Raw genomic sequence first — 18,235 nt, forward strand, 5'->3', positions numbered from 1 at the left:
TCATTGCTATTAACGATATTTTAAACGTAAATAAAACGAGGTACTTTATAATAAATAAAAAAATGAATCCAGGAAAATAATATGGGTTGAAATAAATATGGGCAGAGTTCATATTATGATCATAACTAAACATGTCATGTTAAGAACTCGCCCACAAATGTCAGACGAATACGTCGTCTTGTAAAAACTAAACTCTGAACTACTCTTTGAAATTCTCTCTTTGCTCAAATAACTTCAGATTTTGACGTCAAAAAATCACCAGTTCAGCTCCCAATAGACTCCACATGTTCATTCCAAACAGTTTGTTCATGAACCATGTGGAATACACGGTGCAGATCAGGAGTCTTTTGTCAGACGAATGAAGTTGAAACGTCTTTGTTTGTTTGTTTTTGTTTACCTCCAGACACCGACGAGCCCGGCGCGGTGCTTTGTCTCTACAAGACAGACAACGATTGTGTGATGAAGTTCACATATTCCGAGCACGCCAGCGGACAATCGGTCCTCACAGCCCTCCGGGAGCCTGGTTAGTGTCGCAAAACACAACAACACAACTCGAAAACGAAATCATCAATGAAGAAGACACTGGCATTATTTAATAAAGTTAACTTTGAAGATTGTTAAATCTATAATTCAGTGATCAGTGTGTCCACAACATTCTTCAGAAAATAAGATCTCTGACGTGATTTTCTGCTTAATGAGAGAACGAAACGATGTGAACTGTAAATGTGTTTATCTGTATCGTAGCCATTAGCTCAACAGTGGTAAATGTATTTTGTTTGCTCATTTGTTTGTATGGACACAAAAAACAAAACACAGGTTCATCTGAAGATGCTTTTATCCCTCTGTATTTAGCATAAACTTGTTTGTTGTTTGGAGCTCAGTCCTCCAGCAGAGACTCTGAGTAGAGCTGCTATGATTGGTTGATGGTCACAATCAAGAGATCAGAATTAACTTGGATTATAAACGATTGTTTCCACACACACACCACTGTGGTGTGTTGCTGCTTCAGTGTCGTGTCGTTCTGTTCAGAGTGCAGCAGTGGTCCGGACCCCATGATGGTGCTGCTGGCGGTGGTGGGCAGCATCCTGCTGGTGGGAGTCCTGCTGCTCGCCGCCTGGAAGTTAGCCATCACCGTCCACGACCGCAGGGAGTTCGCACGATTCCAGAACGCCCGATCCAGAGCGCGATACGAGATGGTGAGTCTGCCAAATGGTTCCATATAAACAAGATGATGAGTCGCTTTGATGGTTTTTTGTGAAGAAATAATTTTCAGTAAGATGTCGTTTTGTCAAGCTGTGTGTTTAAGTGATAAAAAGAGTATTAAAATGATAAACTTGTGATTCATTCAAAATGTGGCTTCACAAAATAAGATTCAAATGTACCTTTATCTCTTCATAATGATATTGTGTAGATAAAATGTGTATATTTACTTGACTTACTTAATGAAATAAAAAAATGAATTAATAATGTTAACTATTAATTATGTAATGAATTTGTAGTACAAAATCATACAAATGTTAGTATTTATTTATAGTCCATTAAGGGTGTGGTAAAAAATCCACATAAAACTAACAAACGATACATTTCTGATAGTAATCTATTCAAATATTGAATCTTTAAATAATAAAGTCTTAAGCTGAAACCACCTTTTTCCCTGAAAAATACTTTTTCTTCTGTATTTGATGGTTAAGTAATATTTATGATTGAGTTATTGAGGATTTCTGATGTTTTTATGTAATTAAAAATTATTTCGTCGTTTTCTTCGTTTAAAAAAGTTGCTCTCTGTCGCCCCCACAGGCTTCCAACCCTCTCTACAAGCAAACCGGGTCCACAAGTTTCGTAGAGACTGATTTCGACGTGTACGATAAACCCTTCAACGGAGGTTTCCACTGAAGACCCAGCGACTCGTGGCGCCGCAGGACCGGACCAGACCTGGCGACCCCCTGGAGGGCGGAGCTTAGATGGACACGTCTCGACCCCGACACGACAAAGGAGAATAAAAACGATATTAAAAAAAAGACTGAAGGAAAAAAAAAAACTTTGCCTTTTTTCCATCCACGAGAAGAAAGTCTTCCTCGGACGAGACTGTTGGAGTTACAGCCACGAGATGATCATTTTTGTATATTTTTATAATTCTCTAAAACATTTTTGAAAACATGATTTCACTCCAGAATAATCTGTCACAGGATTATTTAAAAAAAAAAAAAAAAAAAAAGCACACAGTGTTGTGGTACTAATGGCTACTAAGACTTTTACTCTCATTTTGCACAGAGAATCTTCATATGATGTGTCAGCATTTTTGTCAGAGTGTGTTTGAATGTGTGTGTCCCAGGTTTTCTTAATGGTGCTGGATCTGACGTCAATCAATCGGGTTAGATTTACACCTCAAAATATCTGTGACTCTTTAGCAGAACTCAATTTTACTTCCTACTTTTGTTAATTTTATATTCTTGGATAATACAATATTTTACAATAAAAGGTGTTAAACAAAAATACCTGTATGTATTTATCCATACAGAAAGTTAAAAGATGTCTTAATCCTAAAAAGAGATTTTTTTTTAACAATACAATGGCATTATGGATGTCATAAACCTAATTTATTTGTATACAACAAGTATTGGATTGTAAAAAATTATATCAAAGTTGTAAAAAAAAAACAATTAAAATATGTGTACAAAAAAAACATCCAATGGAATTGTATCCTGAATATTGCTTTTATAGTGACGTACAACAATTGAATAACTATGACACAAACAGTCCTGTTTGCTTGAAAATTTAAAAAAAGTATATAAATATTTATAGCATATATTTTGAACAAAAAGACTCATTTAAAAAAAAAGTCCCTTTTATATTGTTAATTAAAATACAGTTGTGACATATTAAATTGTAACACCAATGCTGTCATGATTCTTAATCTCCAAACTGATGTTGCCACTGCAAACGTATTGAATTATTTATAAACGTTGGGAAAAAAACAGGTAGTTAACAGCGTGTATGTCTGTAATAACACTTGTTATTACTTAGTGTATTTGTCTGTAATAACACTTGATATTACTCTGCGTATATCTCTGTAATAACACTTGATATTACTCTGTGTATGTCTGTAATAACACTTGTTATTACTCTGTGTATCAATTACTCTGTGTGTCTCTGTAATAACAATTGTTATTACTCTGTGTATCTCTGTAATAACAATTGTTATTACTCTGTGTATCTCTGTAATAACAATTGTTATTACTCTGCATGTATCTCTGTAATAACAATTGTTATTACTCTGTGTATCTCTGTAATAACAATTGTTATTACTCTGCATGTATCTCTGTAATAACAATTGTTATTACTCTGTGTGTATCTCTGTAATAACAATTGTTATTACTCTGCTTGTATCTGTGTAATAACAACACTTGTTAAACAAAAAAGTATTGATAAACTTCCCTCCAACAATATAACGATAATTCAATAACAGAATTTAGTTTCTTCATTTAAAAGTGACCCTCAGAGCTTCCATTGTTTGATACGTAGCTAAAGATTTCAACATGTTTCCACTGAAAAATGAAAAATTGTGTTTAGTACGAAGGTTCAAGATAAAGAACTAACTTTTCTAACTTGAAGCAGGTACTTGTAAAGTTCATGGTACGACTTTTTCAATTTGTTAAGAGTTTAGAACTGTGTTTACAATCTGTTAATTCAACAAAACCAATCCAGCAACAGTGTGTGTGTGTGTGCGAGTGAAGTGGTTGTAAATATTGCAGAGTGTGTACATATAGTGCCAAATGAAATTAAACTACTTGTTTGTAGGATTTATTAAAAAACAAAAAAACATCATTGACATGTTTAGTGCAGCAACTTTACCACATGGGTTCTAAAAAATCACATTTTAATTCATGTTTGAGGAACAATAAATGTGCTCCAGGCTCACGTGTTGATCCGTCTCTGGTTCTTGTTGTTTCCAACAGTTGTTGTCGCTTCAATCCCACTGAGTTGTGTGTTCATGCTTCCACGAGCAACAACACTGGTTCTCACACTTTCATTCACACTTTTATTCTGGTCACACAGAAGCTCGAGTCAGAGTTGAAAAAAACTTCATTGTCGTTAGCACTTTGACCTTTGACCTCTCGGTGTGAATGTGTGCTTTGTCCCTCAGTGATGGAAATAAAGTGGTTGTTGAACACAAACACCAGCAGATCCTTCCTGAAGCGTCTGTTGTGTTGTGATAGTGGCTCTAAAGTTTGGAAGCACGAGCCTTGTCAACAACTGTGGATTTGTCCTATTTTTAAAAAGTAAGTTAATTCCATATTTATAGTAATAATATCCGCAACATACAAATAGAACACGTTTTATTTAAGTATTTTTTCCTTCTTCCTTTACGCTTTAAATCAGCCATAAGAGTTTCAAGTAGTCTCCTGACATCTAGTGGATAAACGGAGTAAGCGCATGTCAGCTGGTGTTTACCTAAATTCATAAGAAAAATATAGACATTAAACTTTATTTCTAATAACATAACTTGTTTGTCTCAACTACTATCAATGTTAATGTCATTTTTAAAACACACATTTTGTTCGGACAAATGAGTGTTTACTCTATTTACTTTTAAACACTTCAGTTGTTCAACAATGACTCCTTATGTCGTAATAAATCATTTTTGTTGTTACTTTTCAACCTTGTTGCACCAAAATAATTCACTTTTTCATTTGCATCATTTTGTAAAAAAAAAGTCCAGAAAGATCTCTATTTTAAAAGATAGTATAATAATTATAATATTTAATATTATGAAGAATATTGATTATTATTAGCAATTAAAAACGTCCATGATTAACATGATGAAAAGTTTAAAAGGATCACCAAAGTGAGTACTTTAGAATGGAAAAGGAAAGATTTGGAATTTGGATCATCAATATCAATTTTAACGGTTTGAAATAAAAGTTAAAAAATTTAAAAAAAAATAGTTTGGATGAAAATGGACTTTATAAAAAAATGTTTATTATCAAACGCTGGAAAATTACTCTCAATATCTTTTCCATGTTTTCATTTTCATTCATTTATTTTATTTATGTATTAATCATCAATTATTATTATTTCTGAGATTATTTCTTAAAACGATCAAAATATACAGTTCAAACTTCAGTGATACACCATATTAATTTAAAACAAACGTATGTTCTTTCTTAAACAGTTTCAACATTATTTGAACAATGTAGAATTCTTGACCCCGCAGTATTTACAGAGGCTCCACTGGAAGTGTAGTTTCTCACTGGACTTAAATGTGTTTAATTTATCATTTTCAAGTCAGACGTGATGTCAGCTGTGAAAATAACGCGACCACATTTAATGTTGCTGCATCGTGACATAGACTCCGGTCGAGCAACACATTCTCCAGCTCGTGTTTTTGTTGGAAATGATGATGATGATGATGATTCTCCCATTAAAGTGTGACTTGGACTCGCGTCATCATGTCACGGTCTTCACCGTCTGAGCGCAACTTTCCATGTGTGGGTTTGCATGGGAGAGGCGCTCCCCAAATTATGGACGTTCACATTATTTCCTCTCAGATCTGGAAGCAATTGCAGAGTGTTTGACCTTCCTGGAGGAAACCTGGAAGAACCTGGAAGAACCTGGAAGAACCTGGAAAAACCTGGAAGAACCTGGAAAAACCTGGAATTCTTAGAAGACATGCTGTCGTTCATGTTTTGAAGTCGCCTCTGGCATATGTTACAAAAACCTTTTGTAAGATGAAGAAATGCAAAGAACATACATGTATTAACCCCAGAGTGCATGATAGTATTATCTTGATCTTTAAAGTATGTACTTTTTTTGAGTATTGTTTTGATTGTTTAAGCGCTTTGTGACCCTGGTCTCGAAAAGCGCTATATAAATAGATATTACTTACTTACTTACTTAAGTACATGTCATGTACCAGATATGAAAATGTCGCGACATCATTAGATATAAGTATTAAATACAGATAGTGTTCATATTGAGTCAATAAAATACAAATAATTCACAGTTAAACAGCATCGTAACAAGCGTAGCATCATAGCAAGAGATGTTAAGTAGCGTTAAAACTATTTAATAACTAATCTTTTATTCCTTATCTCAAATCTGTTGAAATATAAAGAACTTTAACAAAAATGAAAAAATATACATGTTAGCATTGACCAATACTAACACTTGGAGCTTGCATGGGAAACCAGTCTAGTTGAGGTCTCTTGTATCAATATTAATCATATACTTGGTCATTTGAAGCACTTATTATAACAGACTACAGTATATATCATATATTTTACTTCATAGTCTATCAGAAACGATAGAGAAAACTTGCTAGCATTTTTTTTAGCTAGTTAGCCTTTTGCTAAATAATAGCTAACTGCAGCGTTTACAGCATTATTACTCCACAGGTTTGACAAATGTATTTTTTAAAAAGTGAATTAATTAAGAAGTATTTAACAAGTTAAGCTTAATTATTTACTGCTATGTATGTTTAGCTAAAAACATGATTTGTTGAAAGTCATAAATATCCTTTTCCATCTTTAACCACCAAACAGTACTGTGACGTTGAAGGTTACAACAGTATTATGAGGAAAACCAGACTTCAAGACTCCTTTGTTCACGTGAACCTTATCTTCAAGGTCAAACTGGTAGTTCAAATCCCAAACAAGGACTAAATCATGAAGTTAACAAGAGAAATGAAGTTATTCAGGGTCATGGCACCAATGTTTTCTCTGATGTAAATTTGCAGTTGCTGCACATGTGTCAACAGTTAACTTCCCAATAGTGGACCATTGTTAGTATCATCTGAAAACATCTGTTAGCATCACAAAGTTTTTCTCCTCGCAACAAAGTGCCAGTCCCTGTGTGGTCAGCGACGTTGAAGGGGATCCAGTAAAGGCCAACAAACATAATCCCTGAAACTGTTTCGGTGAAAATGTAGCTTCAGTTAAAGAACCTCATTGAGTGTATTTTAAAAATTTTGAAGATAAACTATATTTTGAATCGATGCAGAACTTAACCAGTCATATTTTAAAAAGTAGTTTTGAGTTATTGAACACTTGTGTGTGCTGTATTTAGTTTGCTTTTTTGAGTATTTATATGTATATTAGTGACAGAAAAACCACAGGTAGGTAGATAGGTATTCAGGCATGTTAGGTAGGTAAGTAGGAAGGTACATTAGGTAGAGTGGGTTATGAAGGTAAGTAGGAAGGTAGGTTTGGCAGGTAGGTTAGGTAGGTGTGGTAGGTAGGTTAGGTAGGTAGGTTGGAAGGTAGGTGTGGTAGGTATTTGTTCAGGCTTTTCCTTGAATTTCTCGAACTCCTGTTGTGTTCTCAGTATTATCTTGATCTTTAAAGTATGTACTTTTTTGAGTATTGTTTTGATTGTTTAAGCGCTTTGTGACCCTGGTCTCGAAAAGCGCTATATAAATAAATATTACTTACTTACTTACTTACTTACTTAGGTTAGAAGGTAGGTGTGGCAGGTAGTTAGGTAGATAGGTAGGAAGGTAGGTGTGGTAGATAAGTAGGTGGGGTAGGTTATGTAGGTAAGTAGGTGGGGTAGGTAGGTTAGGTAGGTAAGTAGGAAGATAGGTGTGGTAGGTAGGTTAGGTAGGTGAGGTAGGTAGGTTAGGTAGGTAAGTAGGAAGGTATGTGTGGTAGGTAGATTAGGTAGGTAGGTGTGGTAGGTAGGTTAGGCAGTTGTGGTAGGTAGGTGAGGTAGGTAAATTGGAAGGTAGTTGTGGTAGGTAGGTTAGGTAGTTGTGGTAGGTAGGTTAGGTAGGTAAGTAGGAAGGTAGGTGTGGTAGGTAGATTAGGTAGGTGTGGTAAGTAGGTTAGGTAGGTAAGTAGGAAGGTAGGTGTGGTAGGTAGGTTAGGTAGGTGTGGTAAGTAGGTTAGGTAGGTAAGTAGGAAGGTAGGTGTGGTAGGTAGATTAGGTAGGTGTGGTAGGTAAGATAAGGTAGGTTAGTAGGAAGGTAGGTGTGGTAGGTACGTTATGTGGTTAAGTATGGAGGTAGGTAGATTTAGGTAGGTCAGTAGGAAAATAGGTGTGGTAGGTAGGAAGGGAGGTTTCGTAGGTAGGTTATGTAGGTAAGTAGGGACGTAGGTGTGGTAGGTAGGTTAGGTAGGTAAGTAGGAAGATAGGTGTGGTAGGTAGGAAGGTATGTTTGGTAGGTAGGTTAGGTAGGTAGGTAGGAAGGTAGGTGCGGTCGGTAGGTTAGGTCGGTGTGGTAGGTAGGTTATGTAGGTTAGGTAGGTAAGTTGGACGGTAGGTGTGGTAGGTAGGTAAGGTAGGTAAGTAGGAAGGTAGGTGTGGTGGGTAGGTTAGGTAGGTGTGGTAGGTAGGTTAGGTAGGTTAGGTAGGTAAGTTGGACGGTAGGTGTGGTAGGTAGGTAAGGTAGGAAGGTAGGTGCGGTCGGTAGGTTAGGTCGGTGTGGTAGGTAGGTTAGGTAGGTAAGTTGGACGGTAGGTGTGGTAGGTAGGTAGGTAGGAAGGTAGGTGCGGTCGGTAGGTTAGGTCGGTGTGGTAGGTAGGTTAGGTAGGTTAGGTAGGTAAGTTGAACGGTAGGTGTGTTAGGTAGGTAAGGTAGGTAAGTAGGAAGGTAGGTGTGGTGGGTAGGTTAGGTAGGTGTGGTAAGTAGGTTAGGTAGGTGTGGTAGGTAGGTTAGGTAGGTAAGTAGGAAGGTAGGTGTGGTAGGTAGGTTAGGTAGGTTAGGTTGGTGTGGTGGGTAGGTTAGGTAGGTAATTTAGGTAGGTTTGGTCAAGCTTTACTTCATAGTTATCTTCTATTTCTCAGAGCAAAATACACATGGTTTAGGAAACATGTCTGTTTCACGAGTCTGTGTTTGCGTGAGAACATTTTCATGCCAACTCTGTAACTCTGTAAGAGCAGCTTTTTCCTGCCAAAATGTACATTCATCAAAATTTATTTGATTTGATCACCGAAGTCAAGTTGCGGTTTTTCCTGAGGTCATTTCCTAAAGCTAGAGTCTTTACCACCATCTTCCGCAAATGACCAAACTAAAGATGCTGCTTCATTTTTCTCTTTGACCAACATTTTCCCGGCCATACCACCGTTACCACTGTTCTGAACCCGTGGAAATGAACACGTACGCTGCGACTCATCCATTTTCTCTAATGTTTTCAGAAGAAAAAGAGTTTTACGCTCATTGCTGGGAATCAATCCCAGTCACTGCTGGGTGAGATGTTCAACCTTGAGAGGTCGCCAGACCACACATGACAAACTAGCATCCAAACTACACAGTTGTTAGGAAACTCTGAGGCCCTCGAGCTGTCATCTGTGAAAAAAAAGACTTAGATATTTATCTTTCTCATGATGCTCTTATAGCATGATAGTTAGGGTGTCCCCGCTCTTTGTCGCACACATTTCTATTATTCAGTTTAACAGTATATTAAAATATAACCTTTTATTTAATACATTGGATTATCATTGATAAGATGTGTTTTATCTTTTTTTTTTTTCAATTACTTTCACTTATTTATTTTTGTAAAATGTCAATGCTTGTTTAACACAAACACACACACACACACAAAATGTTCGCTAGATGTTAAACGTTAGATTTAAAAAGTAATGTTATTTGTAATTAAAGTTTTATTTTCCCAATTTGTACCTGTAACCTTTTCTGTGGTTGATGTATCTTGTTTTATCATCCATATTTCTCAAAAATAATCATATGCTGTGTTTAACACTAGCAATAAAAAATAGTTTCTCATTCTGGTTTAACAAACTTTTGTCAAGAAGTTAAATTCACATCGGGGAAAGTATAAGGTGTAGTACCTCACACTTACGCTAGAGGCAGAGTTCAAGATTATTGCAGTGTGTGTGTGTACACTCTGAATCTTAAATAGAAAAGTCACTTTAGTGGACATTCTTTTTTAGATATAAACTCATGTTGATGCTCCAACACATTCAAAACATTCTATTGTGTGTTTTCTGAAAAATGTCCCCAATTTTCAGTTAATACACAAACACATAAACTGACATATAGACAAAGAAATCCATGAAAATACTAATTGTCTGAATAAAGAACATGTTGAATTCAACTGTCTTAAATACTTTAGGATGTTCTGTAGATTTTAATTGGGTCACGGGAGCTTTTGTTTCCATATATTATTGTCATTATATTGTTATCCTGTATTATTATAAGTATTTTATTTATTCATTAACCTTTGCCAAAAAAAATGAAAGAAACACTTTAAATTCCGCTCTTATTCCTCCAGATTATTTGAACAAATGTAATCCGTTGGAACAAACTCTCTTTGGCGAATAACTTTTCAAAGACAAAAAAGCAGAGGAAAAGAAAAACTCCCCACAGATGATTCCTATTAAAGGTGGTTGGGCGAGGAAAAGCCCACATGTACTGTATCAGGACTTCACAAAGCAGTGGCTGCGGATGATTATCTCAAACTACCGAGTCACTTCCCCTCTCTCTCAAGAGGCCGGCAGCAGCATATATAGAGTCGGTGGGCCGAGCACACACTCCTGGAAACATCTGGAGCCCAGAGCAGCTGAACGGCAGCACCATGCACCTCTTCGCTCTCCTCTGGACTTTGGGGTTCCTTCTCAAAGAGGCGCACACATGGGGCTACAAGGATGGAATATTTCACAACTCCATCTGGCTAGGTGAGTATGTTTGTTAACTCTCTCTCACTGTGTGTTTTGAATTATTTATTTCTTTGCAAACACGGGAGGTTTATTGTGGGGAATAACAAGGATTAACAGGCTCGACACCACTGGAGTCACAGCTCTCTCTGCCAGGCTGAGTGTTTATCAGCCAGCCGAGTGCTGCCGGGACAACATGCCGGGGGTTCTGTTTGTCCCTGAGCAAGTCGAGGGGAAAACATCATTACAAATAGTTTGTTTCTTCACTTTTTTTAAATGAGCCAAACCATTACATTTCAAACAATTCTTTATATTTGCTGCTTAATCTGTTTTTAGGAGACACAAAATACTTTGTTTTTTTAAGTTACTGTGGATCAAAGAGGGGTCATTCTGATATAGAGGACCTTCTTTAACTTGAGTCATGCATGCGTAGCAGCCAAAACAAGATCAGCAGAGGACCCCCCACTGAGGGTGAGTCTGGTGAGTGTCTTTCACTTTGAGATAGTGGAGATAACAACATGGCTCATTCTTCTTCCTTTTAAAAAAATGTAATGCCACCTGTAAAGTTATATATTACAGTCGCTAATATCAAATACATCTTTATTTAAAATCAAAATGAACACTATCAAGTTTTAATAAAAAATGTAAACAATAAATAAATAAATATAAACAGACATCTTCCTTTGGAAACTATTTTTGAATTCATGTGTTAAAATGTTAAGACTAGCCTCTGTATAAATGAGTCAATAATGGAGCATTTTAGCTTCTAACTCTGAGTTCACATTGAAGCATTATTTATAGTTTAAAAGAGCTGATACACCTCATTAAGTACATCGTTCAAGCTTCTTTTTAAGATACCTAAGATAATAATTGTTTTTTTTCTTTCTTTCTTTCTTTTCGGTCTGTTGCTAGTAATGCTAACTGTTAGCAACCCGCTTTCCTCTGTAACAAACTTCACTGCTGAGAGGATTGAATCTTAAGAAACAGATGTAATAGATTAAAAAAACACAATAGATAAGACAAGTCTGCATTAAAATTAAATTGTACAACTTATAGCCAGTTTCTTAGCCCAATGCTACGTTGCTGCTTCGTATTAATAATTAATCTAATGCTACATTTTGTTGTGTTGCAGATATAGACAGTAAAACAAGTGTCTGAAAACAAAATATCTTATATAAAAGGGCAACTAATGTGAAAATCTAACTCTCCTGACTCGCTCGCATGTTTCAAATGTTGTAGTCTCCAGAATGCACGAAGTCCCTCAACATGACCATGTTTTGAACTTATTTCTTTATGAAGTTCATCTGAAATCTTGGCGAACGAGAGGTTACGAGAGTCCATTATGACGTTATAATGTCTTCACTCCTCCTCCATCCAGCTGTAATCACGCCCCGCTTTGTTTATACAACAAGTCCTTTGGAGGTGGAGACTTCCGGGATTAATTACGCGCGGTGACAAACCTTGATGCTTGACCAGTCACAGCAGAGTGGGTGTGGTTATGGTCAACAACATGTCATCATTATTGAAAGATTCCACTTCAAACCCACCATTCTCGAAACACCAAAACATGCTTAAAAAAAAGTCAATTTTGGACAAAAATCAAACTCACATATTCTCCACCCTTTCACTGTCCATGAGTAGAGCTTAGGGGAAGAAACTTGACCCATTTCTCCATCCATAAATCATACAGTATGAAGGTTGTATAGTTGTGTAACATCCTGATCTAACTTCTCCAAAATCCAAGCATCATTTTTCTTCTCGCCTTGATTTGCAACCAATAAATTCTACTCGTTTGATTTCCTGTGGGTTTTCAGTGAACATCTTTCCTTGTCTCTCCCGACCTGACAGAGCAAGCAGCTGGAGTTTACCACCGGGAGTCGCGCAAAGGGAGATACCAGCTGACTTATAAAGAGGCGAAGGCGGTCTGCAAGTACGAGGGAGGGAAGCTGGCGACCTACGAACAGCTCCAGGCGGCTCAAGAAATAGGTCTGTTGGCCACGGAACACACCTGACGGAACAAACACCTTCGAACTGTAAACACAAGTCAGCGAAAGTCACCGGTATTGCTCAGGAAAATAGGTCAAAGGGCAGAATAGACTTTCCACAAACTCTTTTTCTGTCTCTCAATTTCCCGAGCTACAGTTTAAACAAGCCGCATGAGGGTTGTAAAAACGGGTTAACACCTTTTTTGGGGTGTGTAGAATCACTTCTTATGACACAGATACTCGGTCCAGGGAGGCTCAGATCTCCGTCAGCAGCTCCAGCTGAGGCTCCCTCAGAGATGCAGGCCAGGAGGTCTCAGCATTATCTGAGCTGCTGGCAGACATCTGCTGATAGCTCAGAAGAACAGCCTCTGTTGTTCCTGAACAACACCAGCACAAAAGAGAGTCCACCTCGAACTCTGTGTTTGTTCTGGATGAGTTTTGTTTGAACATCTGTTTAGCATTTCAACTTCATGACGAGCATATTTTTTTTTATGACTGTAAATGTGTTAATGTCTTCTGGGTTAGTTCCCAAAAATAATGATATTTTTTTTCCAATTTAACAAACTATAACTTCTTGGATGGTGTGTTTTTGAAAATGGCTGAAAAACCATCAATTTAAATGTTTTTTTTTTTCAGTTTTAAAATGTGTTGGCTTCTTTTGTCCTTTTTAAATGTATTTCTTTGTAAGACCCCCTCAAAGCTTACACCCCTAAATTATCCAAGGGACTGTACCATCTTGTCCAGGGGTGGACGATTATATTTCCTCGGGGTTCACATTATAAACTGGGGCCGTCGAGTCAAAAGAAGTAATGGACAAATTATGGATTAAACAAGATGGGAAAACTTTCAAAAAAAGAAAGCTTTCATGTTAATTTGATAGTATATTTTCTTTTCTTTTAATTAATCTCATTTAGTTTTTTTATATTTCATAAAAAGTACAATTTAAACAAGTTATTTTAGTAATATTTCATTCTATATACATTTAATTTTTTTAATTATATAAAAGAAAAATATAAAAATCCACAAACAAGGAAATAAACTGATTCTTGATCTTGTCCTATAATCTAAACTCAACTGAAGATTTATTAGTTTTTGGAAGGAAACATACATCAGACAACGATGGTCAATTACTGCCACTACGAGGACGTGTTTTTCGTGCCCCACTGCAGTGCATTGTGGGTGATATGAGATCTAAATCATCGTGTTTTTCCCATTATCTTGTTCAGGGTTCCACGTCTGTGCGGCGGGGTGGTTCGACAGAGGTCGGGTCGGTTATCCCATCGTCAAAGCGGGAGATAAATGTGGTTTTGGGAAGGTGGGAGTGGTGGACTATGGATACAGGCTGAACAAAAGCGAGAAATGGGACGTCTACTGCTACAACCCCACCTGTGAGTACCATCTTTACACACTTGAGACTTTTGTATTTTTGAACAATTTCTATTGCAATTTGAAAAGCACTAACACTGTGCATACATCTGTCAAGGAGATCCTTTTAAATAACTGGAGAAAATACAATTAAAACAATAAAAACCAAAAAACTATTTGCTTATTATCGATCAAGCATTCAGCTAGCTAATCAGCAACATGTTTTTGCTGGGTTTTTTTTTGTGATTCAATTGTTGCATTTTATAATTGTAATTGTAAATAATGTTTTTATTGTTAATTCTGAACAGAGTTCATGAACAGCCACGATTTAACAGAAGCGATACAAGTTAGTCCGGATAGAAGTAAAGAAAAAACTTTCTTGATCCATTATCATCATATCTGGAGTTTTCTTTTGACAATATAATACGTTATTTTGCAAACATCTGAGGAAACGACTCCTGCTACACTTAGAAGAGATTGAAAAACATCTTCTTTTGAAAAACTTCATATTGACGATGAATATATATAATATATGAATATAAATTTTTTTTAAAATATGCTAAAGAAAATTAAAAGAAATTACCTCATGTCGCAGAAATATTTAACAAGTAGTGATAATGTAGTAAGTAAGTACGTAAGTAAAGGTTATTAGTAAAGCCTCTTTCTAGACCAGGGTCACAAAGCGCTTTAACAATCAAAAGCAGTACACAGTTAAAAATACCTATACATTTAAAAACTCTAAAAGGCCAAAACACATAAGACAAACACAGGAGTTCCAGACAATCAGAGAAAAGCACAAATAAAAGTGTCTTAAGATGTTTCTTGAAGGAGTCAGTAGATCCATCAAACACAGAAGGAGAGGAAGATCGTTCCAAAGCTTAGGAGCAACAGCCTGGAAGGATTTCTCTCCTCTGGTCCTGAAGCGTGTTCAGGAACCATCAGTAGATTCTGATCCACAGACCTCAGAGCCCAAGCTGGGGTGTAAGGCTGGATCAGATCAGTGATGTAAGGAGGAGTCTGACCATGAATAGATCTGAAAGTAAGAACCAGATTTTTAAATTGATCCTGAAGAAACTGGCAGCCAGTGAAGAGTTTTAAGGATCGGAGAAATGTGAGTTCTTCTACTAGAGCGGGTCAGAATTCTAATGTAGACTTCTGGTGTGTTTATTATGCATCTGCCTTTTTTTTTTGAAAGTCGAGGATATGTGAGTCATTGTCAGTGTCATGATTCAGATGTGGAAATCCCAAACAAACACTCGCGCGTCTGGAAGTTTTCATCACTGTCACAACAACGTCATCCATGATAATCAGTCCAAGATGAGACCACAGAGGATGCATTACAACGTCAGAGCCGACGCAGAAACGGCTTGAATAAATAAGAAGAAATCTTAAACGATAGTTCTTAAATAAACTAAAACTCAGAGTTGAACGAACCATGAACTGCTCCATGGTATTGTTTATGAGAGGGTGATATCAGAGTGTTTGTACACTATCGAGTCATCTCAGTTTATGTTCAGGGCTAAAGAATAAGCTGTTACAGAACAACATAAATGTTTATAAATCCATCAACTAACTCTGTGAACCTCCCTCTTGACCTCGCGTCGACCCTCTTCAAGGTCCAAGTTGTTGCACAATTATCAGCCTTTTGCTGCTCCATGAGTTAGGAGGGCGATTTTATTCATATGGTGCTGAAGTAATTGACAGTTTTTCAACTAGAAAGTCTACATTTGAATATGCTGTTTGAATATTATACAATTTTACTTCCTATTTTATTATATATAAATAAAGTTTTACCCCAAAATTGCATCAAATACAGAAACATTTTCTTTCAAAGCTTTTATTAATCTTAAAGGATTCAAAACAGTCGTCTGCTTAAAGTGCTTTAAAAAAATCCACAGTTTGTGACTGAGCCTTATTTTTGTAGTTTTATAGATGTATGTATAATTATTTGATGAAAACTAATTTGTTTACATGTTTGACTCAGGACAAATAAATACATAAATTCTGTTTTCTGATACAAAGCAGGACATTTTTTGTGGCATTCAGGAAGTTAAACACGGTCAACCAGGTGAGTGACTCTTGTCCATGTTTACTTTTGTACTCAATATTCCACAACATCGCCAGAGCCGTGTAAAGTGAGTTACCGTGGCTCAGACTTGCGGCGAGACCACTAGTTAAAAAACGCCCTCAGGTCTGGTTTTGTTGACTCATTGTGACTCAACGACTCGTCAAGTTTACGAGGCAGTGATTCATGAAACATCTGTGAATCGTTTGTAAGCACTTTTACTACACTTTTACACTAAAATATATGTTTGGTATGTTCAGTTACTTGAGGAATCGAAAGCTTTAAGATAAAGACTTTTGAGTCGTTTTTTTTTTCTGCACAAATCTCTAAGCTGCGTTCTCAATTTCTTCCATAGGTGTTTCCGGAATATATAATATATAGGTGTTGTATAGTGACTTCAAACATCATAGTTCAAATGTGCATTAGTGGAAAACAGAATGCGTTACAACATTTTAAGATTCTAAATTGTTAATCTACTGCCATCAATAACTTTTATACATTTTTTGTTTTCCTCACACAACCACTGTTCATAAAAACACAATTTCAATTAAGGAACTATCATAATGATAATAATGATCACAAAAACTAGTAAACATGCTTCTCTGAAAATATATTTAGTTTCCCTGAAAATTGCAATAATCCATTTAAAAAAAAGAAAGTTTTAGACAATCTTTGACTGAATAAGAAGTAAATGTCTGTGTACATAAACTCAATTCTCAACTCTTGTGTTGACAAAAGCATCAACATATGTGTTCCATTTCCCCCTCTGAGGTCTTTCTACTCTTTCCCTTCGTTTTATTAGAAGCTCACACGCACACGAGACCCCGAACTGTTTCCAAATAAATCCATAACCTCATTGTTGACGAGAAACAATGTTGGATTATTTTAGTCAGTGGGATAACGGAATTCACGGTGGGCAATAACAATTGTTTACAACTGCTTGAATACATCAAATATAACAATTGTTTTTGGCTTATTTTGACTCGACATTTAAAGTAATAAATACCTCATGACATGATTTACACAAAAGAGATTTGACTCTTTAAATTATATTATTGTATTTGATTGTATTTTCTTTAATTAAAAATTTTAATCAATTATTTAATTCAAATAAAATCGATTTTCCACTCCTTAAAGACATGAATTTGTTTCTCTTGGAGTTGGTACAACAGGATTTGTAGTAGTAGGGGAACATTTTCTGAAAACACTTAAAAAAAAAAAAATTAAGTTCATTTTTTCCTATACTTTCAAAACAGCCAAGGAGTGCGGCGGCGTCCTGACTGATCAGCAGAGGATCATCCAGTCCCCGGGCTTCCCTGAGGAGTACCAGGACGAGCAGATCTGCTACTGGCACATCCGGGTCCGACTGGGTCAGAGGATCCACCTTCACTTCCGGGAGTTTGACGTGGAGGACGACACTTCCTGTCTGGCCGATTACTTGGAGGTGTACGACAGCTACGATGACGTGTCCGGGTTCGTGGGCAGGTCAGTATCACTATTACTATCACACTTTTTTAAGTACATGTCATGTATGATCTACATTATCTTCTTTCCCTCAATTCTCAGCCTCTATAAACAATTTTTGTTATTTCAGGTTCTGTGGTGATTATTTACCGGATGATATCCTGAGTACAGGTGAGACCAATTGTCACTATTATTTAAAAATATCTTTTGAGAATAACTTTTTTTTTTGTGGTTATTTTAAGGAAACGTGATGACGCTGAAGTTCCTCTCCGACGCTTCGGTCACAGCGGGAGGCTTCCAAATGAAATACTTGGCTGTAAATGGATCCTCATATGCATATAACTTTCTTCACTGAGCAGAGAAAATATAAATAAATGGTTATTGAGTCTCTAAAGCAGTTCATGGTGTGATGTATTATTTTATGTAGCTACATGTTTGGAGACAATGTTTGATGTTCAACTGCATAATTGTTTAATAAAACATTTGTTTTTTTAAGTGTTTTAATTAGAAACATCAACTATTAGAATAAAAATGTGTCATTTTAGTATGTTTTTACTTTATGAGTTGACTTATAAAATCTTCACCCACTGTGGTTTTGTTTGGTCTTGATTTGTCACAAAAACATGTCATGTTTATATATAATTTTAACATCTGTATACTGCTATACTTCTGATCATATATTGTATTTGATTTATTATTTATGACAAGTTCATTTTGAAATGTACTTAAAAGTATTTGTACGTTGA

At 36.2% G+C, this 18,235-nt stretch overlaps 2 protein-coding genes across 2 annotated transcripts in view; both read left to right on the forward strand.

Moving 5' to 3' along the window:
- Positions 1–3,926, forward strand: part of itgb5 (integrin, beta 5) — a 39,809-nt gene extending 35,883 nt beyond the window's left edge. Inside the window, exons 14-16 of the mRNA XM_087803540.1 lie at positions 404–523; positions 1,030–1,196; positions 1,798–3,926. Coding sequence (XP_087659666.1) covers positions 404–523; positions 1,030–1,196; positions 1,798–1,893 — 383 coding nt within the window. The 3' untranslated portion in view covers positions 1,894–3,926. The remainder of the gene's footprint in view (positions 1–403; positions 524–1,029; positions 1,197–1,797) is intronic.
- Positions 3,927–10,503: 6,577 nt separating this feature from the next.
- On the forward strand, positions 10,504–18,066 carry tnfaip6 (tumor necrosis factor, alpha-induced protein 6). The gene is made up of 6 exons (XM_087804162.1): positions 10,504–10,631; positions 12,459–12,596; positions 13,822–13,983; positions 17,282–17,510; positions 17,620–17,660; positions 17,732–18,066. The coding sequence occupies exons 1-6, from the start codon at positions 10,532–10,534 to the stop codon at positions 17,842–17,844; spliced, it is 783 nt and encodes a 260-aa protein (XP_087660288.1). The 5' UTR covers positions 10,504–10,531; the 3' UTR covers positions 17,845–18,066.
- Positions 18,067–18,235: the final 169 nt, after the last annotated feature.

The sequence above is a fragment of the Callionymus lyra genome, chromosome 12 (genome assembly GCF_982586985.1).
Source record: "Callionymus lyra chromosome 12, fCalLyr1.hap1.1, whole genome shotgun sequence".
In the NCBI taxonomy this organism is placed as follows: Eukaryota; Metazoa; Chordata; class Actinopteri; order Syngnathiformes; family Callionymidae; genus Callionymus; species Callionymus lyra.

What these genes read in the sequence shown, in the direction of transcription:
- tnfaip6 (XM_087804162.1), top strand. Translation starts at nt 10,532, where the DNA reads ATGCACCTCTTCGCTCTCCTCTGGACTTTGGGGTTCCTTCTCAAAGAG. An exon ending in CTACTGCTACAACCCCACCT is followed by an intron (nt 13,984 to 17,281) that starts GTGAGTACCATC and finishes CTTTCAAAACAG; the next exon opens with CCAAGGAGTGCGGCGGCGTC. An exon ending in GTGTCCGGGTTCGTGGGCAG is followed by an intron (nt 17,511 to 17,619) that starts GTCAGTATCACT and finishes TTGTTATTTCAG; the next exon opens with GTTCTGTGGTGATTATTTAC.